General features: G+C 41.1%; 4 protein-coding genes across 12 annotated transcripts in view; 1 reads left to right on the forward strand and 3 right to left on the reverse strand.

The window, feature by feature from the left end:
- The window catches only part of ate1 (arginyltransferase 1), a 52,481-nt gene extending 49,102 nt beyond the window's left edge, over nt 1-3,379 (reverse strand). For all 6 annotated transcript variants that reach the window (XM_085800606.1, XM_085800605.1, XM_085800601.1 and 3 more), the window contains exon 1: nt 3,225-3,379. In XM_085800606.1, the coding sequence (XP_085656732.1) occupies nt 3,225-3,324 (100 nt within the window). In that variant the 5' untranslated portion in view covers nt 3,325-3,379. The remainder of the gene's footprint in view (nt 1-3,224) is intronic.
- Nucleotides 3,380-3,614: 235 nt separating this feature from the next.
- On the reverse strand, nt 3,615-9,901 carry LOC146973742 (delta-1-pyrroline-5-carboxylate synthase-like). Of its 4 annotated transcripts, none has more exons than XM_085800610.1 (17): nt 9,767-9,901; nt 9,078-9,199; nt 8,798-8,949; nt 8,538-8,687; nt 8,338-8,442; nt 8,094-8,246; nt 7,615-7,705; nt 7,027-7,151; nt 6,783-6,927; nt 6,616-6,689; nt 6,211-6,310; nt 5,743-5,963; nt 5,517-5,654; nt 5,226-5,421; nt 4,981-5,102; nt 4,501-4,783; nt 3,615-4,355 (listed from the first exon to the last, which is right to left on the reverse strand). In XM_085800610.1, the coding sequence occupies exons 2-17, from the start codon at nt 9,172-9,174 to the stop codon at nt 4,174-4,176; spliced, it is 2,334 nt and encodes a 777-aa protein (XP_085656736.1). In that variant the 5' UTR covers nt 9,175-9,199; nt 9,767-9,901; the 3' UTR covers nt 3,615-4,173. The 4 variants fall into 4 exon arrangements, with proteins under 4 accessions (XP_085656736.1, XP_085656733.1, XP_085656735.1 ...); XM_085800607.1 differs by having other exon boundaries at nt 8,088-8,246; XM_085800609.1 differs by having other exon boundaries at nt 4,981-5,098; nt 5,222-5,421; nt 8,088-8,246.
- Nucleotides 9,902-10,599: 698 nt separating this feature from the next.
- Nucleotides 10,600-13,520, forward strand: LOC146973743 (tripartite motif-containing protein 14). The gene is made up of 6 exons (XM_085800613.1): nt 10,600-11,370; nt 11,473-11,568; nt 11,665-11,898; nt 12,007-12,029; nt 12,112-12,245; nt 12,332-13,520. Exons 1-6 carry the CDS (start codon nt 10,774-10,776, stop codon nt 12,928-12,930), a joined length of 1,683 nt encoding a protein of 560 aa, XP_085656739.1. The 5' UTR covers nt 10,600-10,773; the 3' UTR covers nt 12,931-13,520.
- Nucleotides 13,521-13,666: 146 nt separating this feature from the next.
- LOC146973744 (factor VII-activating protease) lies at nt 13,667-17,390 on the reverse strand. The gene is made up of 13 exons (XM_085800611.1): nt 17,257-17,390; nt 16,903-17,014; nt 16,680-16,775; nt 16,480-16,590; nt 16,241-16,357; nt 16,042-16,152; nt 15,771-15,942; nt 15,588-15,685; nt 15,133-15,499; nt 14,874-15,016; nt 14,477-14,611; nt 14,109-14,254; nt 13,667-14,022 (listed from the first exon to the last, which is right to left on the reverse strand). The coding sequence occupies exons 1-13, from the start codon at nt 17,314-17,316 to the stop codon at nt 13,855-13,857; spliced, it is 1,836 nt and encodes a 611-aa protein (XP_085656737.1). The 5' UTR covers nt 17,317-17,390; the 3' UTR covers nt 13,667-13,854.
- Nucleotides 17,391-18,566: the final 1,176 nt, after the last annotated feature.

An 18,566-nucleotide genomic window follows, 5' to 3' on the forward strand; every position in this document is an offset into this window, starting at 1 on the left:
AACTGGGGTCTGAGCTCCCTGTCTCAACTCTTGACCTTTTCTTCTGCAACTATATACACAGTTTGCACATGCGCACACACCAACCAAGTCTATGGCAAGATCATTATCAGTTTACATCTAAAACAACTGAGGGAACTGGCTGTATACCAGTTCACACAACACACACTTGGTTTGCGACCGAGTATAATGTTCCATGTCCCAGGGGAATGATGAGCAGTCCGAGTCCACAGAGACAAAAGGCCAACACTGTGTGATTCAATGGTGCGACAGTATGTGACTGGAGGCCCACAGACACAGCCGTGTGACGCCTGGTTTTCTTCAAGGACAGAAAAACACTTTGAGAGGTCTTATCGTTACTACCACTAATTAAGGGGCTCTGCATAGAAAGGAAACATTGAATAAACTACATAGAAATAGAAACCACAACCAAGCTGAACAGATTGTAAATCATTTATACAGTGTAAACATTTATATTGATTGATGATTTACGGTTTCAAACCACATTAAAACTGATAAACTGACTGAACAGAACATCCTAAAAACTTACAACAGACTAAATTTGGGGAACGATGAGGCAAGGCCAGTGGAATGAAGCTAAAGTCCAATTGCTGTTAATCAAAAACAACTATGGTACTCAATAAAAAAAAGATAACATTTCTAGAGTACAATACAATAGATCAAATCAAGTGAGCCTGATGTGAGTGCATCATGATACAATCAGGAGCTCATTCACCTGATCCACAGTCACACAGAGGAGGGCAGGTGTTGTGCTCTGTTGTGTGAAGTCTCATTTGCTTTGTAACAATACTGCTGATAACATCATTGCTCCAGAGAGGAAAACATTATCTTACCGAGCACCTGTTTGGAAAAGTCAACAGTACAACATAAAACACTGCGTGAATATACAGTATTGTAACCTCTCAGTAGGTTTCTTGACTGTTTTCGGGCATCTTCCCATGAAAATAAAAACATTTCAGCCAGAATATAATATAAGGAAATCACAGTAAAAGAGACTGTTTGTTTGATGTGGCTTGATTGTTTAGGCTGCTCCAGTGGCTTAAACTAGTGCACTTTCACTGAACCTTTATCTACAGAGGGAAGCTTTAACCTTTTAACATCATTACTGACCCTCTACAAGAGTTACACACAGAGTTAAAGTCTTCTGTCTTCTGCAGAACCTGCCATGTCCACATGATGTAACATGATTACCACTCTTAGATTAGACAGCAACTCCCGTCTGCAGGCTCTGAGCCCCATCACTCATCGACTTCACCAGGAACTGCCTGCAGTCTAATTTTAGTCAACCTGTCTCACACTTTCTTACCTTAACTGAATGAAACTATTCTTTCCTGCAAAGGAAATCCCTTCCCATCTTCTTACACAGGTTTTTTTATAGCTCCGTATCGAAGTCAGTCTTCTAAAAATGCAGTCACAATGGCCCAGGATTTCTACAAATGATAGACGGAACACACAGTACAACCTTTTTTACTTCAGTGCCCTTTAAGCTCTGCTAAACCGTCTGCTCCCATTTTCAATAGAACGCTAATAAACCTTCATAGCTGGTGATTGTGTGGTCTGTGTGACCTTTTTGTGCAATTCTGGCACAACAGGGTTTTTGCAGGCTATTGAAATTGTACCCTGAATTAACCCAAGACAGTATGCCAAATTTGGAAATACATCAAGGTTCCTTTTCTTTTCATAAAATATACAGCTGTACAATGGGGAGGGAGTGGAGGGGACTGGAGCTTGCTAAGACACAATACATGCAAATACAGGTTGAGAGCTTTCACTGTTTTAGTAGTTTCCCATTTTCTGAAACACTTCATATTAAATTATATGCTTTTGCAAGCCTGAAATTTATTTTTAAAAGCTTCCTGACCAACAGTTATGTTAAAAACCATTCTGTTGTTTCCACATCATCATTTATGATCAAGCTTTTCAAGTGGCATGTTTTTGTTCCTAGCAGTGTGAGAATCATGAGCAAATGTGAAAAGATTTTTTTTATTATTAAATACTTTGTCTATTGGCTGTATTTGCATTCTTGTTCAGTAGGAAAAAAGCCTTGGCCAACCCTCACAACAACTGGATCAGGGAGAGAGGATTTCCATTACAGCTGGACAGACCGTTTCCTCATCTGCTTACACTCAACCAGGAGTAGAAATGCACCAAATCCATCAAATTAGATCAAATTAGAGAAGTGTGGGCCAAACATGAATCAGAAATGAAGTGTAGCCTATCAGTGTGAGTTTATCTGTGATGCTGCTGAAGTAGCCAAGCTGCACAGTCTGCTGATATCACATACATGTCGTAAACACACCGTCTTGTGTTTCAGCATGTTGCAATCACTGTCTCATATTCTGTCTCATATTTATGCTGTGCTTTGGCTCACACCTCGACTCGAGTTTCTATTGTCACCCACATTTCAATCCAGCCACACTACCAAAACTAAGTCAAGTCAGAAAAGTATGAAAGAAGTGTTGTAGTTAAAACCGCAGTGCTCTTTCCATGAGCTGTAAAGTATCCACGTTAAAACACTACTGTGACTGACCACACGTTAGCCCAATCTGCATTTCCGCAGTTCACATCACACTTGCAGGCCTTGACCAGTGTCAGAACCTATGGTCACAACACGGGTTTCCCAAAACAGAGAAAGGCATCCGCACTTTCGTTTGTGGAGAGCAACAGCGTTGTTTTCCACTCATGCATCGATTATACACCGTTAGAAACTGAAACTAGCTAGATGCTAATAGAGATGTTAACAAGCCATAATGTTAATCTGCTAAGGTTACAGTGTTAGCCTTGAGTAATTCAATACTGCCACAAAGAATAGCTTTGCAACAACAGACGCTCAGTCTTGTTTAAATGTCTTGTTTATAATTTCATTCTGCGATGGTTTTATTTTCCTTCCCAGGGTGAAACAGATATGCTGGACGAGGCTAAAGGCTAAACACTCAGCTAACTTACGTCAATAAACTGAATCCCATCCAAGTAACAGCAAGAGCACGTTAACTAGTCTGTGCACAAACTGTCTACTAGAGTCAGTATATCAGATGTATCTCAGTCAAATTTCCATCAGGATTAAAGTTACAGTCCAACACAAAGTTAGCAAGCACTCTTTTCAAAACCGGTTTCTAGTCCAGCAAGTAGACGGAGCTAGCTCGTTAGCATCCGCTAGTTCTGCTGTGCCGTCTGGCTGTGCCTTCAGTAATTCACTGGACACTTACCATGAGAAAAGTTTCCCTTTTCATTTTTACAGTAACCACATCGGTAACCATCATCCCCGCCGAAGTATTCTACTATCGTGTAAGACTTGTTTCCTGCCATCTTCAGTAGCGACACAGGTGACAGCTGAGTCTGCCCGGTGTCCGGGGCAAGTACTGCTGGGTGTCCGGCTCCGCCCACAGCCACTACGTCACCAGTGCTGCGTTGAAGACATCTGGGAAAATCCACTGTAGTAAACATCAACCAGTCTTGTGGATAAAATGCATTAGTATTATCAATTATGTCTAGTTTATGTCTAAGGATAGCAACTATTTGAGTAGAAGGGGGCCTGAGAAATGCATCTGAGGTTTTTACTTTTGAGACAGATACAGAACACAAAATCAAGAGTAAAGAACTGTACAAAGTTTTTATTAAATCATCTGTGCAAAAAGGACAGCAAGATAAAACGGAACCAAAATCCTGACAAACCACTTACAGTAAATTACAAAAGCACCAAGGGAGAGTTTGTATGTAGAAAAATAAGTTAGAAAATCACAGCTGGACCAATGATTTACTTCTGCAACTATAAAAACCGTACCAACCCCACAGATGAGAGAGTTTCACCTGTCACAGTCACACACACATAACGGAATACTTACTTTTTTGCACTTTAACATTATACATATATATATTTGTCTGTATATTATGTAAGAATCGGTCAGGAGATTGTCTTATTTATCTCTTAAAACAGATTCTGAAGTTAATGCACAGGTTCACAAAACCAGGAACTTGTTTGTCCAGTATGATTGGCCTCATTCAGCAGGCAGGCTCCCTGCATCAGCATGGGGGATTTACACTGGTGATGAAGCAGCAGCTAAAAAGATGAAGTGCTACTGGCAGACACAAGCCTTTGAATAAACTGGGCAGAGAGCAGTTATCTTGACTCCTTTAGATGGCTTTTTGGTTGAACACCTAACTAAAATGTCCCTGGGGCACAGGGATGTTTTCATGAAGGTATTTCATGCTGCCTTGCTCAGAGAAGTCAGCGACAGTGTGTCCTTCCCCTCGAAGAATCCATTTGGTGGTCAGAAGCCCCTCCAAACCCACTGGACCTCTGGCATGTATCCGTGCCGTACTGATACCAACTTCAGCTCCTGTAAAATAAGCACTGGAGAATTAACTCATTTGAAAAACAGTGATAGGTCAGATCTAATTACAATAGGTATAGTGTATTCTGATTACTCTCATATATTTTCAGATAGCATCAAGAAGTAAACCCATGCCTGACACTGTACATACCTAGGCCAAAGCGGTAGCCATCAGCAAAGCGAGAGCTGGAGTTCCAGAAGACACAGGCACTGTCCACCTGCTGCAGAAACTGTTCAGCTGTTTCTTCATTTTCTGTAACAATGCAATCTGTGTGGGAGCTGCCATATTTGTGGATGTGATCCACAGCATCATGCATGCTGTCTACCACCTCAATACAGCACTCCAGTTCCCCATACTCTGTCCTCAGGGACTTCACCTCATTTGGGCTAAAGGTTAAATAGGATGCAAACCGGGGACCTGCATGGATCTTCACCTGAGAAAAAGTAATAACATTGTGGTTTATAAACAGATGAATAAAACAATCATAAATAAATAAAGAATAATTTAATGACATGAAATAAATGACACTTCCTTTCAAGAGCATAAACATTCAGCAAAATGTATAATATACCCAGATTTTATGTGTAATATTTGTGCCGAATTTTGGAAGTGTTTCTAAGTGTTTCTTACATGTTCTGTTCTCAGCATATCAATGATCTGGTCAAATATAGGAGTTCGCAGCAAGTCTCTGTGGATAAGGAGGGTCTCCATGGCATTACAGGCTGCAGGGTAGTCACATTTGGAGTCTCTGACTAGAATAAAACACAAGTTAGGATATTTATCCAGAGGTACTTTTACATGTGAAACACTTTTGACCGAACCAACAGAAATAGAAACATCAACACATTTTTCCAACTTTAAAAAGAAACACATACCAACATCAATAGCTTTGTCAATGCTGGCATCTTGGTCTACGTAGACGTGACATACACCCTCACTGTGGCCCAGCACAGGAATACCCTTAGCTGCCCTCTGGATGTCACGGACCAGGGTGGACGAGCCCCTTGGAATGATCAGGTCGATCATCTTATCTAGTCTGCAAAGATCCTCAACTTCTTCACGTGTGCTCACCTGTATGTCAAGATAGATTTTAACATATCAGAGATCATCTGAGATACTGTTGTAAAATTCAAACTGTGTTTAGATAATGAAGTGTCAGTTTTTACCAGCTGAATGGCATCAGCCACGCCATGAATGGAAAGTGCTTCCTGGGTTAATTGATGTAAAATTTTATTAGTGTGGGCAGCTTCTTTACCCCCCTTCAGAAGCAAAGCATTCCCGCTGGCAATAGCCAGAGCCGACACCTGAAACACAAAATTAAATTTGTGAAAATGAGTGCATAGTTTTTAAGGACAAAGTCATGAAGTCTCCCAAACCAGCAGCTTCACTGACCTGTGGGAGACAATCAGGCCGCGACTCAAAGATGACCAGCAGGACACCGATGGGAACAGTAATCTGTTCCAGCTCCAGGTTGTTGGCCACCTTGGTCCTCCTCAGCACCCGACCCACACTATCCCTGGAGGCCACAGCCAGCTGACGGAGGCCAATAGCCAGGCTGTTTAGCTTGGCAGTTGATAAACTCAGGCGGTCGATCAGAGCCTGGGAGAAACGACCTTGGAGAGGATACACATTTTAGTTATGAGGAAATATTGACCATGTATTATCCCAGGCAGAGAAATTCTTTATGCTTTCCACAAACAGAGGCAATCTGAATCAGGAGTGAGAACCATGCTCATCCATAAAAAGTCTACTCCCAACACTCCTCATGCCCATTTCCCCTGCTACAGATGATAGGCAGGCCATGACATTTGAGTGACATACAGCTGTGGATTAAGGTGTCTCTTTTCTTTGACTACACACCTGATACTGTTGCTAACTCCATGTCTCTCCGGTTGGCACTAAGAATCTCATCTTTCTTTTCAGTGAGCAGCTCAGAAAGACAGCAGATGATCTCTCCTCTCTGGAAAAATAAACACACACACAATTTAATATTATGAACACAGATGAGACTCACAGAGTAAATAAAGCTGCTACCACACCAGCTAAATGTAAGAAAATGCTGAATTAAGCCTTCACATATCAGTAGCAACAAGAAATCGTATTTCACTGTGTCAGAAAAAGAAGACATGTGGAAATACTGATTTGATATTGGTTATGATTCTGCTGAAATCAAGCCTCAAGAAATGTGGACCTTGTATTCACACACAGTTATTTTAAAACTTCACTTCAATTAACCAAACCACAGTTATGTAATAAGAAACTCACCTGTTCAGGGAGCAGGGAGGCCAGAGTCCTGCCTGCATGCCGGGCCATCTCTGTCTGCTGCTCCACAGTTGGGCCTAGTGGTGTCAAAAACCCATATATCAAATATAAAACTATACACACACACACTAGTGAGTAAAATATAATATCCCAATGTTTTTGCACATTACCTGCAGGTTTCACTTCTGAGAAGAAGGTGCCAACTTTCTTCCCCTCCACGATGTCTGTGATGACGTGGCCCGTGACTTTAGGATCTGTGCCATTCGCAATGACAACAGACGTCCCACCCTGCAGTGCCCAAAGGGCTGCTTTCACCTGATTCAGTCAAAATCACAGAGAATACCTTTTTCATCATTCAACCCACTCACCACTGTTTACACTGTCACATCAAATATTTTTTTCTGTCATACTGACCTTGGCTTCCATGCCGCCACTGCCAACTCTGGACTTAGTGCCGTAAGTGATTGATTGCTGGTCTCCAGGATAGAAGATATCAATAAGCTTGGCATCATCTGTTCCTGGGGGACTGTCAAACAAGCCTGTTGGACAAAATTGTTTTCCTTTTTAATCCTGTACCGAGCCAAATCAGTCACGCTGATTATGAGCATGGCAGATAGGCCTTCATATAAATGATTAAAAAAAGATAATCAAAGTCCTTTGTGAGCTAGTGCTGAAATTAATTAAACTTGTCAATTATTTACTGCAACTAACTGTAAACTCTACAAACGACAAAACAAGTTTTATGAAAATATTACATTTACTTTTCAGTTATTGTTTTGTTGTACAATATAATACTTTATCAATACCATAACTTGCTATAAATTATTTTTGGTAAATGTGTAATAAAATCATAGTAAAATGAAATATGTATCTAATAGTTAGATGAATCCCTTTGGGAAACATTTAGCATGAATTTTTCTTTTATGCTACAGTAGATAAAAGAAAAATTCATGCTAACATGCAAAATAAAACAAATCACAACAAAAAAAGTCTTTATCGCACCTTGAACATCAGACAGAGCAATAAGGAGGTCTGCTTTCATTTCAACAGCCAGCCGTGCAGCTAAGCTGTCATTATCTTTGATGCTTATCACCTGAAATACAAAGAGAAATTTCATTAAGCCAAAAGCAAAACCACTGTATCTCACATTATATTTGTCAGTTGCTACCATGCAACAAAAACCTCACAGTCCCATTCAGTTGCAAAACAAACAACATATGTTCACCTCTTTCCAAAAGAAGATAACACAAGCAGCTCTGTGTATGATATAGTGGCAGAAACTAAGCAAACCACAGTTTCAATTAACAGAGAAAATTTAAAGCACCCGTAAAACTCAAACTATATGTCCAAGAAGTTAAATGGAAGTGAAAAAAAACATACGTCCTTTGAGAATGCATGCTAGTTTCAGCAAGCCACCACCACAACTCTGGACAACATTTATAGCATTCCCAGTGTGCCCTTCACACAGTACCCACATTTACCCCCTGTAGGTCACTGTTGGGAACAGGGGGTGGAACAACAGCATCGTTGGTGTTGATGATAGGGACTATATTCATCCGCAGCAGTTCATGGAGGGTGCTGTTCAGATTGCGACGCTTCTGCTCATCATGGAAATCCAGATTGGTCACCAGAATCTATAGAAGTGTAAAGAAATATAAAAAAATTAAATCATGTTCCACTCAAATACTGTCAGCATTGTATTCTTTGTATTCTTTGAGTACATACTTGTGCAGTGCAGGTGCTGTACTGGGTGAACATAGCCTCATACAGCGCCATCAGGCCACTTTGACCAGCAGCTGCACACGCTCTTGCCTCTAAAACTGGAATTGACTAGGAAAAGAAACGATTTAATTGTAATTAAACTACAACGTTCTGAAATTAATCTGACATTTTTTGCAGATTTTGCATTTAAAACCACTATTCACCATGTCTTTGAGTTGGTTCTGTCCAGAATGCAAGGCCTGTCGAACACTTTGAGACAGCAGGATCTCATGTCTCAGTCTCTGCTTCCCAAACGCCACAGCACCACTGGTGACGATCATCATCTCCCTGCCCTGATTCTGCAGCATGGCCACCTGACAGAACAGACAAAGACCAAAACATTCAAGTTTCATTCATCATATGTAGTGCCTTCACATATTCTCACATACACAATGCAACCATGATCAACAAAAGTGGTTTGTACCTGTTCTACTATTGAAGCCAGCCGACCCAGTGCCAGACCGCACTCATCTCCACGTGTTACTACAGCACTCCCGAGCTTCACTACAATGCGTTTCGCCTGCTTCAACTCACTGCGATGGGCAAAGGACTTCCCATGGGGGCGTGGGAGGGAGACTGCAGAGAACAACATTAGTCACATTTTATTACTCATCAGCATGCAACTTACATCATAGATAACAACAAGGAAATGGTGATAGCGGTATCCACTTCAGGTAAGATGCCGGCTGAGTGATTACACTTACATTTAGCTTGGGAATACGTTCTGATGGAGACTCGACTGCCATTTGACTGCCAGTTTTTGGATGGCAGGCGAGAGCACAAGGCCAGCCTGGCAAACATGGCAAAGACTGATGGTTGAGGACAGCTGTGATGAACACACAAACCAGTGTCAGGTTACTCTAACAGTGCAAATAACCTTATCTGTGATAAGCACCCTGAGGATATGATAAGACAGGTATGGGCTAGAATTGAATTCATAAGATAAAATATCATAATAAACATTATTTATTTGAGGAGTGCCTAAGCTTCATTGTAAAAACACAGCATCAGGGTGGTCAGCACTGCTCCTCAGCACTGTGTTGTTGCTTGAACCAAAGATACTCTATTTACTTGAACTTGACATACTAACCCAGTTAAGATGATGATGTCTGTGCTAAGTTACTTTACAAACATTTGCAAAAACATTAGGTAAAAAACCAGGGGCGAAGCGTTCATCGCACCAATAACCTCAAACATATGTGAGGCGACTGAAGATAGCAAGTTGGTTATTAATGCTAACAGACTGGAGCTGCATGTTTAGTGCCACTGCTGTCAAGAGGGAAATGCGGCTAGCTAATGTTAGCTAGCATTAGCAATGACCGGCTACCTCCCTGCCTTGCGGTTATCTCTGACAAAACAGACAGAGGAGACTTTGTAGAAAAAGACTACTTACCAGACGATACGAAAATATACAAACACCACAACTACACTTGTGAGTGCACTGCAGGGGACACGTAGTCAGCCGGACTGGCGTTACTTTGCTGCCACATCCACAGCCCACGTTGGTTGGGAAGAGCATTAACTGAGGCATTCACGAACAACCTCTACGTAGGATATCGGGATGTGTTTGCGTGCAGAGCATGGATGTATTATGGTGCAGAGAGGCAGACTTACGCAAGTGAACTGCTACATACGTAGAAATACTACTTTTGATGGGCGGATACTTCACGTAGTAATGGGAAGTAGGAGGACACTAACCAGAGAGTAAACACATCTACCGTACGTAGGCTACTGTATATTGGGATGTATGGGATGAATGTTTTATAATGAAAATGTAAATTATATTCATTTTAAACACAACTGGAATTAAAAAACAAACACTAAATGAAAATAATGATATATAGGCTATATATCTGAATTTATCAAATGATCCGTGTTTGTTTGGAAAATAACATTATTTATTAATTATGCTGGCTATTTACCTAGGGAGGTAACAGCTAACTGACATTTAATATTGGTGTGGGCACATTTTGTACATCTGAATTTACAAAACTAATCTTAACTAAATGTGCATTTACTGACCTCATTGTAAATACTTACATTATATTTACTAATGATGAAATTGACCTATTGTTGAAATCTCATGGAAAGTAACTTTTGATTGCAATTTTCTCTAATGAATCCCTTCGTTTTTTTTAAAAATCCATTATTTGTTCATTGAAAAAACAAAATAGGTCATTTGTTTTACTTAATCTAGTTTGTTGGAAATGTGCCATTCCATGTAGTCTCTGGAAAGTCAATGGTGTGAAATGGCTACTGGAAGAACTCATCATTAGTAACCTGACACTGAGGCACGAGTGGTGTGTAGCCACATGCCAAAAGAGGCCTCTGAAACATTTATGAGCAAGAGGGCTTGGGGAGCAGAGCACACTGTGCTGCCATACAGGTGCAAGCAGAGCTATGGAGACTGTTGGGGAAAGCTGGAAGTGTCCTGTCTGCCGGGATTTCTTCACAGATCCAGTGACGCTCCCATGTGGACACGACTTCTGTCTCACCTGTATCCAGGCTGTCTGGGAAACAGATGGGCCTAATGAAGGCCCTTTTTTCTGTCCAGAGTGTCAGATATTCCTCCCTTCTGACCTCACTCTGGAGATAAACACCAGTCTTCAGACCAAAGTAAAGGACTTTATCACCAACAAGCTATCAGCAGCACAGCTACAGGCAACACCTCCAAGGAGGACGTCCAAATCATCTTCAACCATTCACTGTGACCACTGCATAGAGACACCTGCAGTGGCCATAAGGACCTGTCTGACCTGTGATGCCTCACTGTGCCAGGCCCACACCCTGCTGCACGAGCAGAGGTCCGCCCTGAGGGAGCACACAGTCGTGGAGGTGACGGGAGATCCACTGTCTCTGAAGTGTAAGGAGCACCGTGATGAGCTCAAGCTCTTCTGTATGGAGGAGAAGGTCCCTGTGTGCTGTTTATGTGTCCTGGTTGGCATGCACAAGAACCACAAAGCCTCTCAACTCCAAGACGCTTGTGCACACTTTAAGGTCAATATCACTAGTGCCTTTGCATGTTTTATTTTCTCTGCTTTATTTACTTTTCAACCAGGGTATTAATTTTCTATAGGTCTACTGTATTTCTGTCTGTAGGTCATGTTAGAGACTACTTTGAACCAACTGCTGAAGAGAAGAAGTGAAGCAGAACTTGCCATCAAGGACTTAGAGTCACTGTACACACAAACAGTGGTACAATCAAAATGACAACTGCCTTAATTATTACTAACATAATCACCTATTGTGTGTATGTATGTATTTAAACAATGTTAATTTTTCATTCCTTAGAAATCCGCTGCAGATTTCAGGGAAAGAATCTCAGACAAGTACAGCAGAATCCGAGTCGTGCTGGACGGCGATGAGCGTCTGATGATGCAGATTATAGATGCAGAGGAGACATACATGACAGAGTGGCTAGAAGCCCAGAGGAGTATCATGGAGGCCCAGATCAAAGACATAGATAGCCTGAGAAACACCAGCAAATCTCTCCTACAGGACACAAATGAACTAAGATTCCTGCAGGTAGGTAACCATGCAATGACTGTGGGATGTGATAGGATGAAAGTCTACAAATGCAGCTAAAATATTTTCTGTGACTGCAGTTTTATATGAACTGTTTATTCTCAACAGAAAATCACAGCACAGAATCTTTGGTGAGTATATTATTTCATTTTTTCATTTTTTTGTGTGCCCTATTTGGCCCTCTAATTGTTTTTGGCTTTTACTGTATTGCAGTGAACCTTTGGATTTAGCACCAATCCAGGAAGTAGACAAGGATCTGTGTGACCCTGAAAAACTGAGAACTATAGAAAAGCTGGTGGATGACCTTTCAGTGGCTCTTTCCCAACACTTTCCACGAATGTGGTCATGTTAGTAAAGAAATAAATATTTACCGATCTAAAATCAACCCCCGCATTCTCGTAATGGTGTACCAACTGTATGTGTTTATTTGCAGATCTAAGTTCTCCTGCTCTGGACTCCAAGACAGCCCATCCAAAACTGGAAATATCCCAGGACAGGAAGCAAGTGTGCTGGAGAAGGCAGCCTGGCAGTGAGGCTCCGAGCCCCCGGCCATATGACTCCCAGTATAGTGTCATGGCTCAGGGGAGTTTTACTATTGGGCAGCACTACTGGGAAGTGATTGTCCAGGAGAAACCCTACTGGCTGATTGGTGTGACCACTGGGCCCGACAATAAAAAAGATGGATCCAGTCAGAATTCATCCAGACTGGGGGTGAATAACACTTCCTGGTGCATCTACCATGGAGACGGGCAGTACCTGGCATGTCACGATACCCAGGAGAAGCAACTGTCGGTGGGAAAGAAAGTCAGAAAGCTGGGTGTGCTGACCAATCTCCAGAAGGGGGAGCTGTCATTCTATGATGCAGATGCTATGGCTCTCCTCCACTCTTTCTGTGTGCAGTGCACAGAGCCTCTCTACCCAATGCTAAACCCATGCATTGATGTGAAAGGACTGAACATGCAGCCTCTCACCTTGTTCTGCATTAAGGATCCATGGGAGTGTCTTGTAAACAAAGATGGAGATATAGAGTGATCTTGGAGGACATGTTGATCAAACTCTATATTTTCATCACAAACAATTCTCCTCTATTTCCATTTTTGATTCCATTAAATTGTATGTTGGGAATCTCAAATATGATGTAAAACATGTCCATATAAAGAATAACCTGTTGTAGTAAATAGCTGATAAATTATAGTTTGTTTGTTTTTAGACTTCGCTGTGGTCGTGTAGACATTCCCTTTCCATTGTCTGCAGTTGTCATGTACCAGTAAATATTTCATCAAGTGGTATCAGATACATTGTCAAACAGCCCTTTTGTTCTGTTGTATACCCTAGCTTCTCATGCAGCAGTTTAGTAGCTCTTATGTTTACCCTGGTGTAGCCAGGCTCAGGGAGTAAATGACCCCTGTGTGAACTATTCACTTGTTCTTTGTACAATTCTCCCCTCAAGAACTGACATGGCTTCATCTCACATGTCAGTGACCCTTCAGAGCTGCTGCCCTGCAGCAAACAATACTCAGTGAGGCAACATAACAGTGACACTGTCTATCGAGCACACTGGACTTAAATCTCTCTTTTACAGTTTGTTTTCTCGTTGTACATGAATCCACTTTGAAGAGAGTACAATCTGAAAACTGAATCCACCCTAATCTGTCTATATCTCTGTGTTCTTAGTTGATTTTGTGGCTCACCAGAAGAACCAGATACACAGTGGATTTCAGAGTTGAGGATTTTCTGTTTGAAGACAAATGTAACAGATAAAAACCCATTAAAATGATATGACAATGCAAATTTATTCAACAACAAAAAAAAGTCTGATAAAGTGCTTTGTCAGATTAGATTTTTTTTCTATAAGGGTTCAGCTAGGGACCATTAAAAGTTACAACTACACACAATCATGATGTTTACTTGCTCTATTCATAACCGATCCCTTGGCTACAGTGGCTCGCATGTTGCTTATGGAGATGCTGTTTGTGTCTTTGATTTTATCCAGTCCAGGAAATTAGTGACTCGAGTGTAGACACCAGGTTTGTTCTTCCTCCCACACTGGTCTCCCCAACTGACCAGGCCATAAATAACACCGGCATCAGTCTCCTTACAAGTCAAAGGCCCTCCAGAGTCACCCTGAAATAAGGGAACAGGGGCCCAGATAAGAACATGACTCAGATAACTTGGTCACTCAGATAAGAAAGAAAGATTCCTCTACCAACCTGGCAGGAGTCCACCCCTCCCTGCAGGTGGCCAGCACAGAACATACTGTTGTCTAGGACATTGCCGTAAATTTCGCGTTCAGCACATTTCTCCTGGTTGATCAGCAGGACATTGGCCTCCAGCAGGTGGCTGGAACCAAAGTTAGCTGCAGCACAATTAGATAGAGACAGATATAATAACAATCCAAAGATGTATGTAATTCCAGTGTTCACATTAAAATAAAAATCTGAGGTTTAAAGTAAGTAAAAGAAAAATGGTTTAACCCTTCAGAGCCTCTAGAACAAACTAATAGAACAACAATGAAAATGACAGCTTATATTTTGCAGCCTGGATATGGAAAAAGAAGAAAAGAAAAAAAAGGCCTTACAATCCTCAGTGGCACCCCATCCAGAAATGGTACACTCCTTCCCATCAGGCAGTGGGGCATCAGGCAGACAGGCTGTCTTCACAAACTGGGTCTCATTGGCACAAACTCCATCAGTACCCTCCAGCCTCAGCAAGGCTATGGAAATGCAGTTCACAAGTGTTACATTTCTATAAACAATAATCTCAAAATACCTCCTTTAAAAATGTTAATGTTTACATCATGGACTACCCCTGCTGCAGATTTAATTCACCATGTCATTACACAGATGGACTATTTAACATTATCACAAAAAAAAAACTAAAAACAAGATTAAAAATACAGATGTAACATGCTCTCATCATACAGTATTCAATTTAAATTGATGGTACTATATTTGATATCAAATAAGACGTGTCACCTATGTCATTGTACACAGCTTCACTCGTCTCCCTGTAGTTCTCATGTACAATAGCTTCTTCCACTTTGAGGGTTTGCTCTGTGTGTTCTGTTGTATCCCTTGACAAACCTCCCATAACCACCTGCATGTCTTTTTTCTGTTCACTGTCCACAAACACAAACAACACATGATTCAATAGAGATTTTCTGTGTAAATGATTCCAGAATGACACCATGTTTTAAGGTTTTTTCTGATCTGAAGTCATTATGATTGTGCTTACATGCAGTGTCCAGCGGTCAGTACCCAGCAGCTGGCAATGAGAACCCCTCCACAGGTGTGTCCGAATGGCATGTTGGTGTTCTTTGGTCTCACTTGTAGGGACACCTGCCAGGGTATTGCCCCAGGAGCGACCTTCAAACCTCCAAAAATTCGTGTAATGCTTTTCTTTGGCTGCGGCTTCCCACAGGATGAAAACTGTCGTGGTGTAAGGGTTGGAAGAGCTTCGGTGGGTGCCGGAGTAGTTTGTGGATCTTCGGTGGGCCCTTCAGATGTTGCTGGGTTGGTTGGTACTGCAGGTTCAAGTTCTGTTGGTTGTGGCCTGACAGTGGGGGCAACTTCGGAGGGGGCAACGTCGGTTGGCACCTCACCTGGACACAAGATACACAAGATGATAGCGCAACTGTTTTTATTAACCATGCTCATAATCAAGAAGCTGTCAAAAGTTTTGAAGCTGACCTGTCGGCTCAGGACACTCTGTCACATCACAGTAGTCCCACAGCAACCTGCGCCCTCTTCGGTAGAAACACCAGGGCATCGTGTCTCCATCTGGGTTTCTGTGGCACAGAAAAAAATATGAATGACCAGCGATTTGTAGGTGTTGTTTGGAGTTTGAATCCACTTATCTAGTTTCTTCCTGACCTGCAGAAGTTGTGAGGGCCAAGTCCGTCTTTGTCCTCAAAGGAATTGAAAGGATCAGCTCCATTCTCCAGGATGAAGTGAGAGTTCCAGTACAGGCAATCGTCACCGTCATCCGTCTCGCTCACATTGCCACGATATGACTCTCCATCATCCACGAAGCAGTCATCTGGACCTGAGAAATATATCCCCCTCAGTATTATAACACAACTTATGAGCTGTGATGACATTAACCTGAAAAATGGTAAACAGTGATGTAGGATGTACTATTTACCAACATGGCAGAAACGTCCTCTGAACCCTAGAGGGCACTGGCAGTCAAAGTCATTACCATCCCTGACGCATTGTCCACCATTCATACATGGGTTAGGCTCACACAGTGAATCTTTGGAGATAAACAGTACAGAGTGTGAGCTTAGGAAATAGTATAACAGAGGTATTCTGCCTTGTTTAGATGAAGAAATACGCCTTACATTGTCTGCAGTGTGGGGGCTGGAAGGGCTGTTTGCATTTGCACTCGTAATATGGGGGAGTTGAAGTCAGCACACACTCTCCACGCCCACATCTACCTCTCTTACAAACCTTTGGAACTGGGACAATAACACAATAAATAAATTTGGTGTAGTATTAATTCTGCTTTGCTCATTTTCTACTGTACATGTATGACCAGTTTGCAGTCAAATAACAGGTTGAAGAAAAGGGATTTTCAAACCTTTCTCGCATTTCTTTCCTTTGAAAGGTCTGGGACAGTCACATTTGAATTTTCTCTTGCCTTTCTCCTCACACACTCCATTGTTAAGGCAAGGGTTTGGGTTGCATCTGCCTGGTGGATGAGAAACATTGAGGGAGAAGGATAAGATTTCAATGAGAGATTTCTAAACCAGCGTAGCATGCTCATGTTCATTCTCTTACCTTCTGGCTCCTGCATTTCATAAAGCCAGTCTGAATTGCCCTGGTCATCGTCATCATCATCATCCCCACCACTGTCCATGATCTCAAAGAAAAAGTCTGCAACAATAGATTAACATTAGATATAAAGCAGTGTTGTCTCCCCCATCTCTTACCTTGTAAAACTTGCACACACGTGTGGTGGAGATTCACTGTTGTTTACAGTGAAGCACTATGAAGTATTTACCGTTAACTATGTCCTCAAATCTTCCTCTTTTTTTCTCATGTCTGCCTTGTGGCCCATGCTCATGATCATGATCATGATGGCGGTGGTGTTTTTTGCGCTTTTTAGGTTTCAGCTGAAAAAAAAAAAACATTGCCAATGGCAGCACCACAGAAGAAATCGTAATAATAAAAAAGTTTGCTTTGTAGAATTTCAACGACCGAATCTTTCAATCAGAAATATGGACAACAAGCTCTATGGCACTTTATTAACAGCAAAATCCATTATCAAACAGTGCAACATTATAAATAAGAGCCAATACTGTATGCTTGCTTATTGCTACACAATTGCTGTTTAATACATACAGTAAGTACATACTTCAGCAGGAACGAGCAGCACCGCTAATAGGACGCAAAAGAAGAGGAGCTTTAGGTTCATGATAGCAGCAGATCACAGGACATCCAGGAGAGTAAAATAAAGAGTGCTGTCTGACAGATCACGCACACGTTTCTAAACATCTATGTAAGTACAACCTTTGAGTCAGCGGGGGTCCCTGGCAGGGGGCCACACTTGTTGCTGAGTCAGTCTTATTGATTTTTAGCTGTGCTTTTGGATAGTTTTGATTTTACAACAATGATAATGATAATAGACATGAAAACAGACCATGAACTTATAATGAACAAATAAATAGTGCAAAATCAACACAACTGCCCTTGCCTTTGAAGGATTTGTCATTTTGAAATTTGCTCAAATGAATTTTTTGAAAAGGCAAAGCATGCACTGAGATTCAACACAAAAGGCTCAGAGAGCATATTTGCAAAGAGTTCGTTGTTTGTCTGAATGTAGACTTTGGATCCAAATACACTAGGTGCATTTATCTCAGGATAAATTACTGTGTGCTTTTCATCTCTATATATTTACAAAACCAGTAAAGTGGAATAGTTATGTCATTATTATATTCTAAATCAAATATATCTCCATATTGGTAACTTTGATCTCATCAAAATAAAACTGAACCTTTTCAAAACTATATATGTTTTGTTTGAGAAGTAGAATAAGGTTAACTCAAGACACTTAATGGATCTGTTTCATAGTTTAACTTTGATGTGAGGCTCTGGTTCTAATATTTCTGTACATCTATGTGGGCGCTGGGTTAAAAGTGTGGTATTGTCCCTTCACATGATTCCTATTATTCTCCAGATGCAGATTCCTATTACATAGTGCCACTGTTTAATGTGGAATACATTCAGTTGTTTCAAAAAAGAACAATTAGCAAAGACACCATTTTCTAATGTGGCTATATTTCTAAAGGGATTTTAGACTGTAACTACTGGCTTTATTAAATATTAATCAAACATTCCTAATGCTTTACAAGTTATGTTTATCTTCCTCCTGTTAGATAATTTACCTTGGTGGAGGTTTGCAGATAATCTGAACAAAATCCTGTTTAGATAGCTGAGTGGATGGATTATTAGACAGTGAGAACACTTGTTTATATATTTCAAACATCATTATGAAGAAGAACAGCGATCTGGAAAACCTTTTTTCTTATCAATGTTTTGATTTCTAACTGATGTATAAAGCATTCATAAACAATTTCATCACTGAGGTCCAGGCTGAAATGTGAGCTTTCACTGGCCTAGTGATATATTACAGTATCTGTTGGATTTCCTGCCATGATATTTTGT

Source organism: Trachurus japonicus, chromosome 15 (genome assembly GCF_045865225.1).
Source record: "Trachurus japonicus isolate A0001 chromosome 15, Traja_1.0".
Taxonomy (NCBI): Eukaryota; Metazoa; Chordata; class Actinopteri; order Carangiformes; family Carangidae; genus Trachurus; species Trachurus japonicus.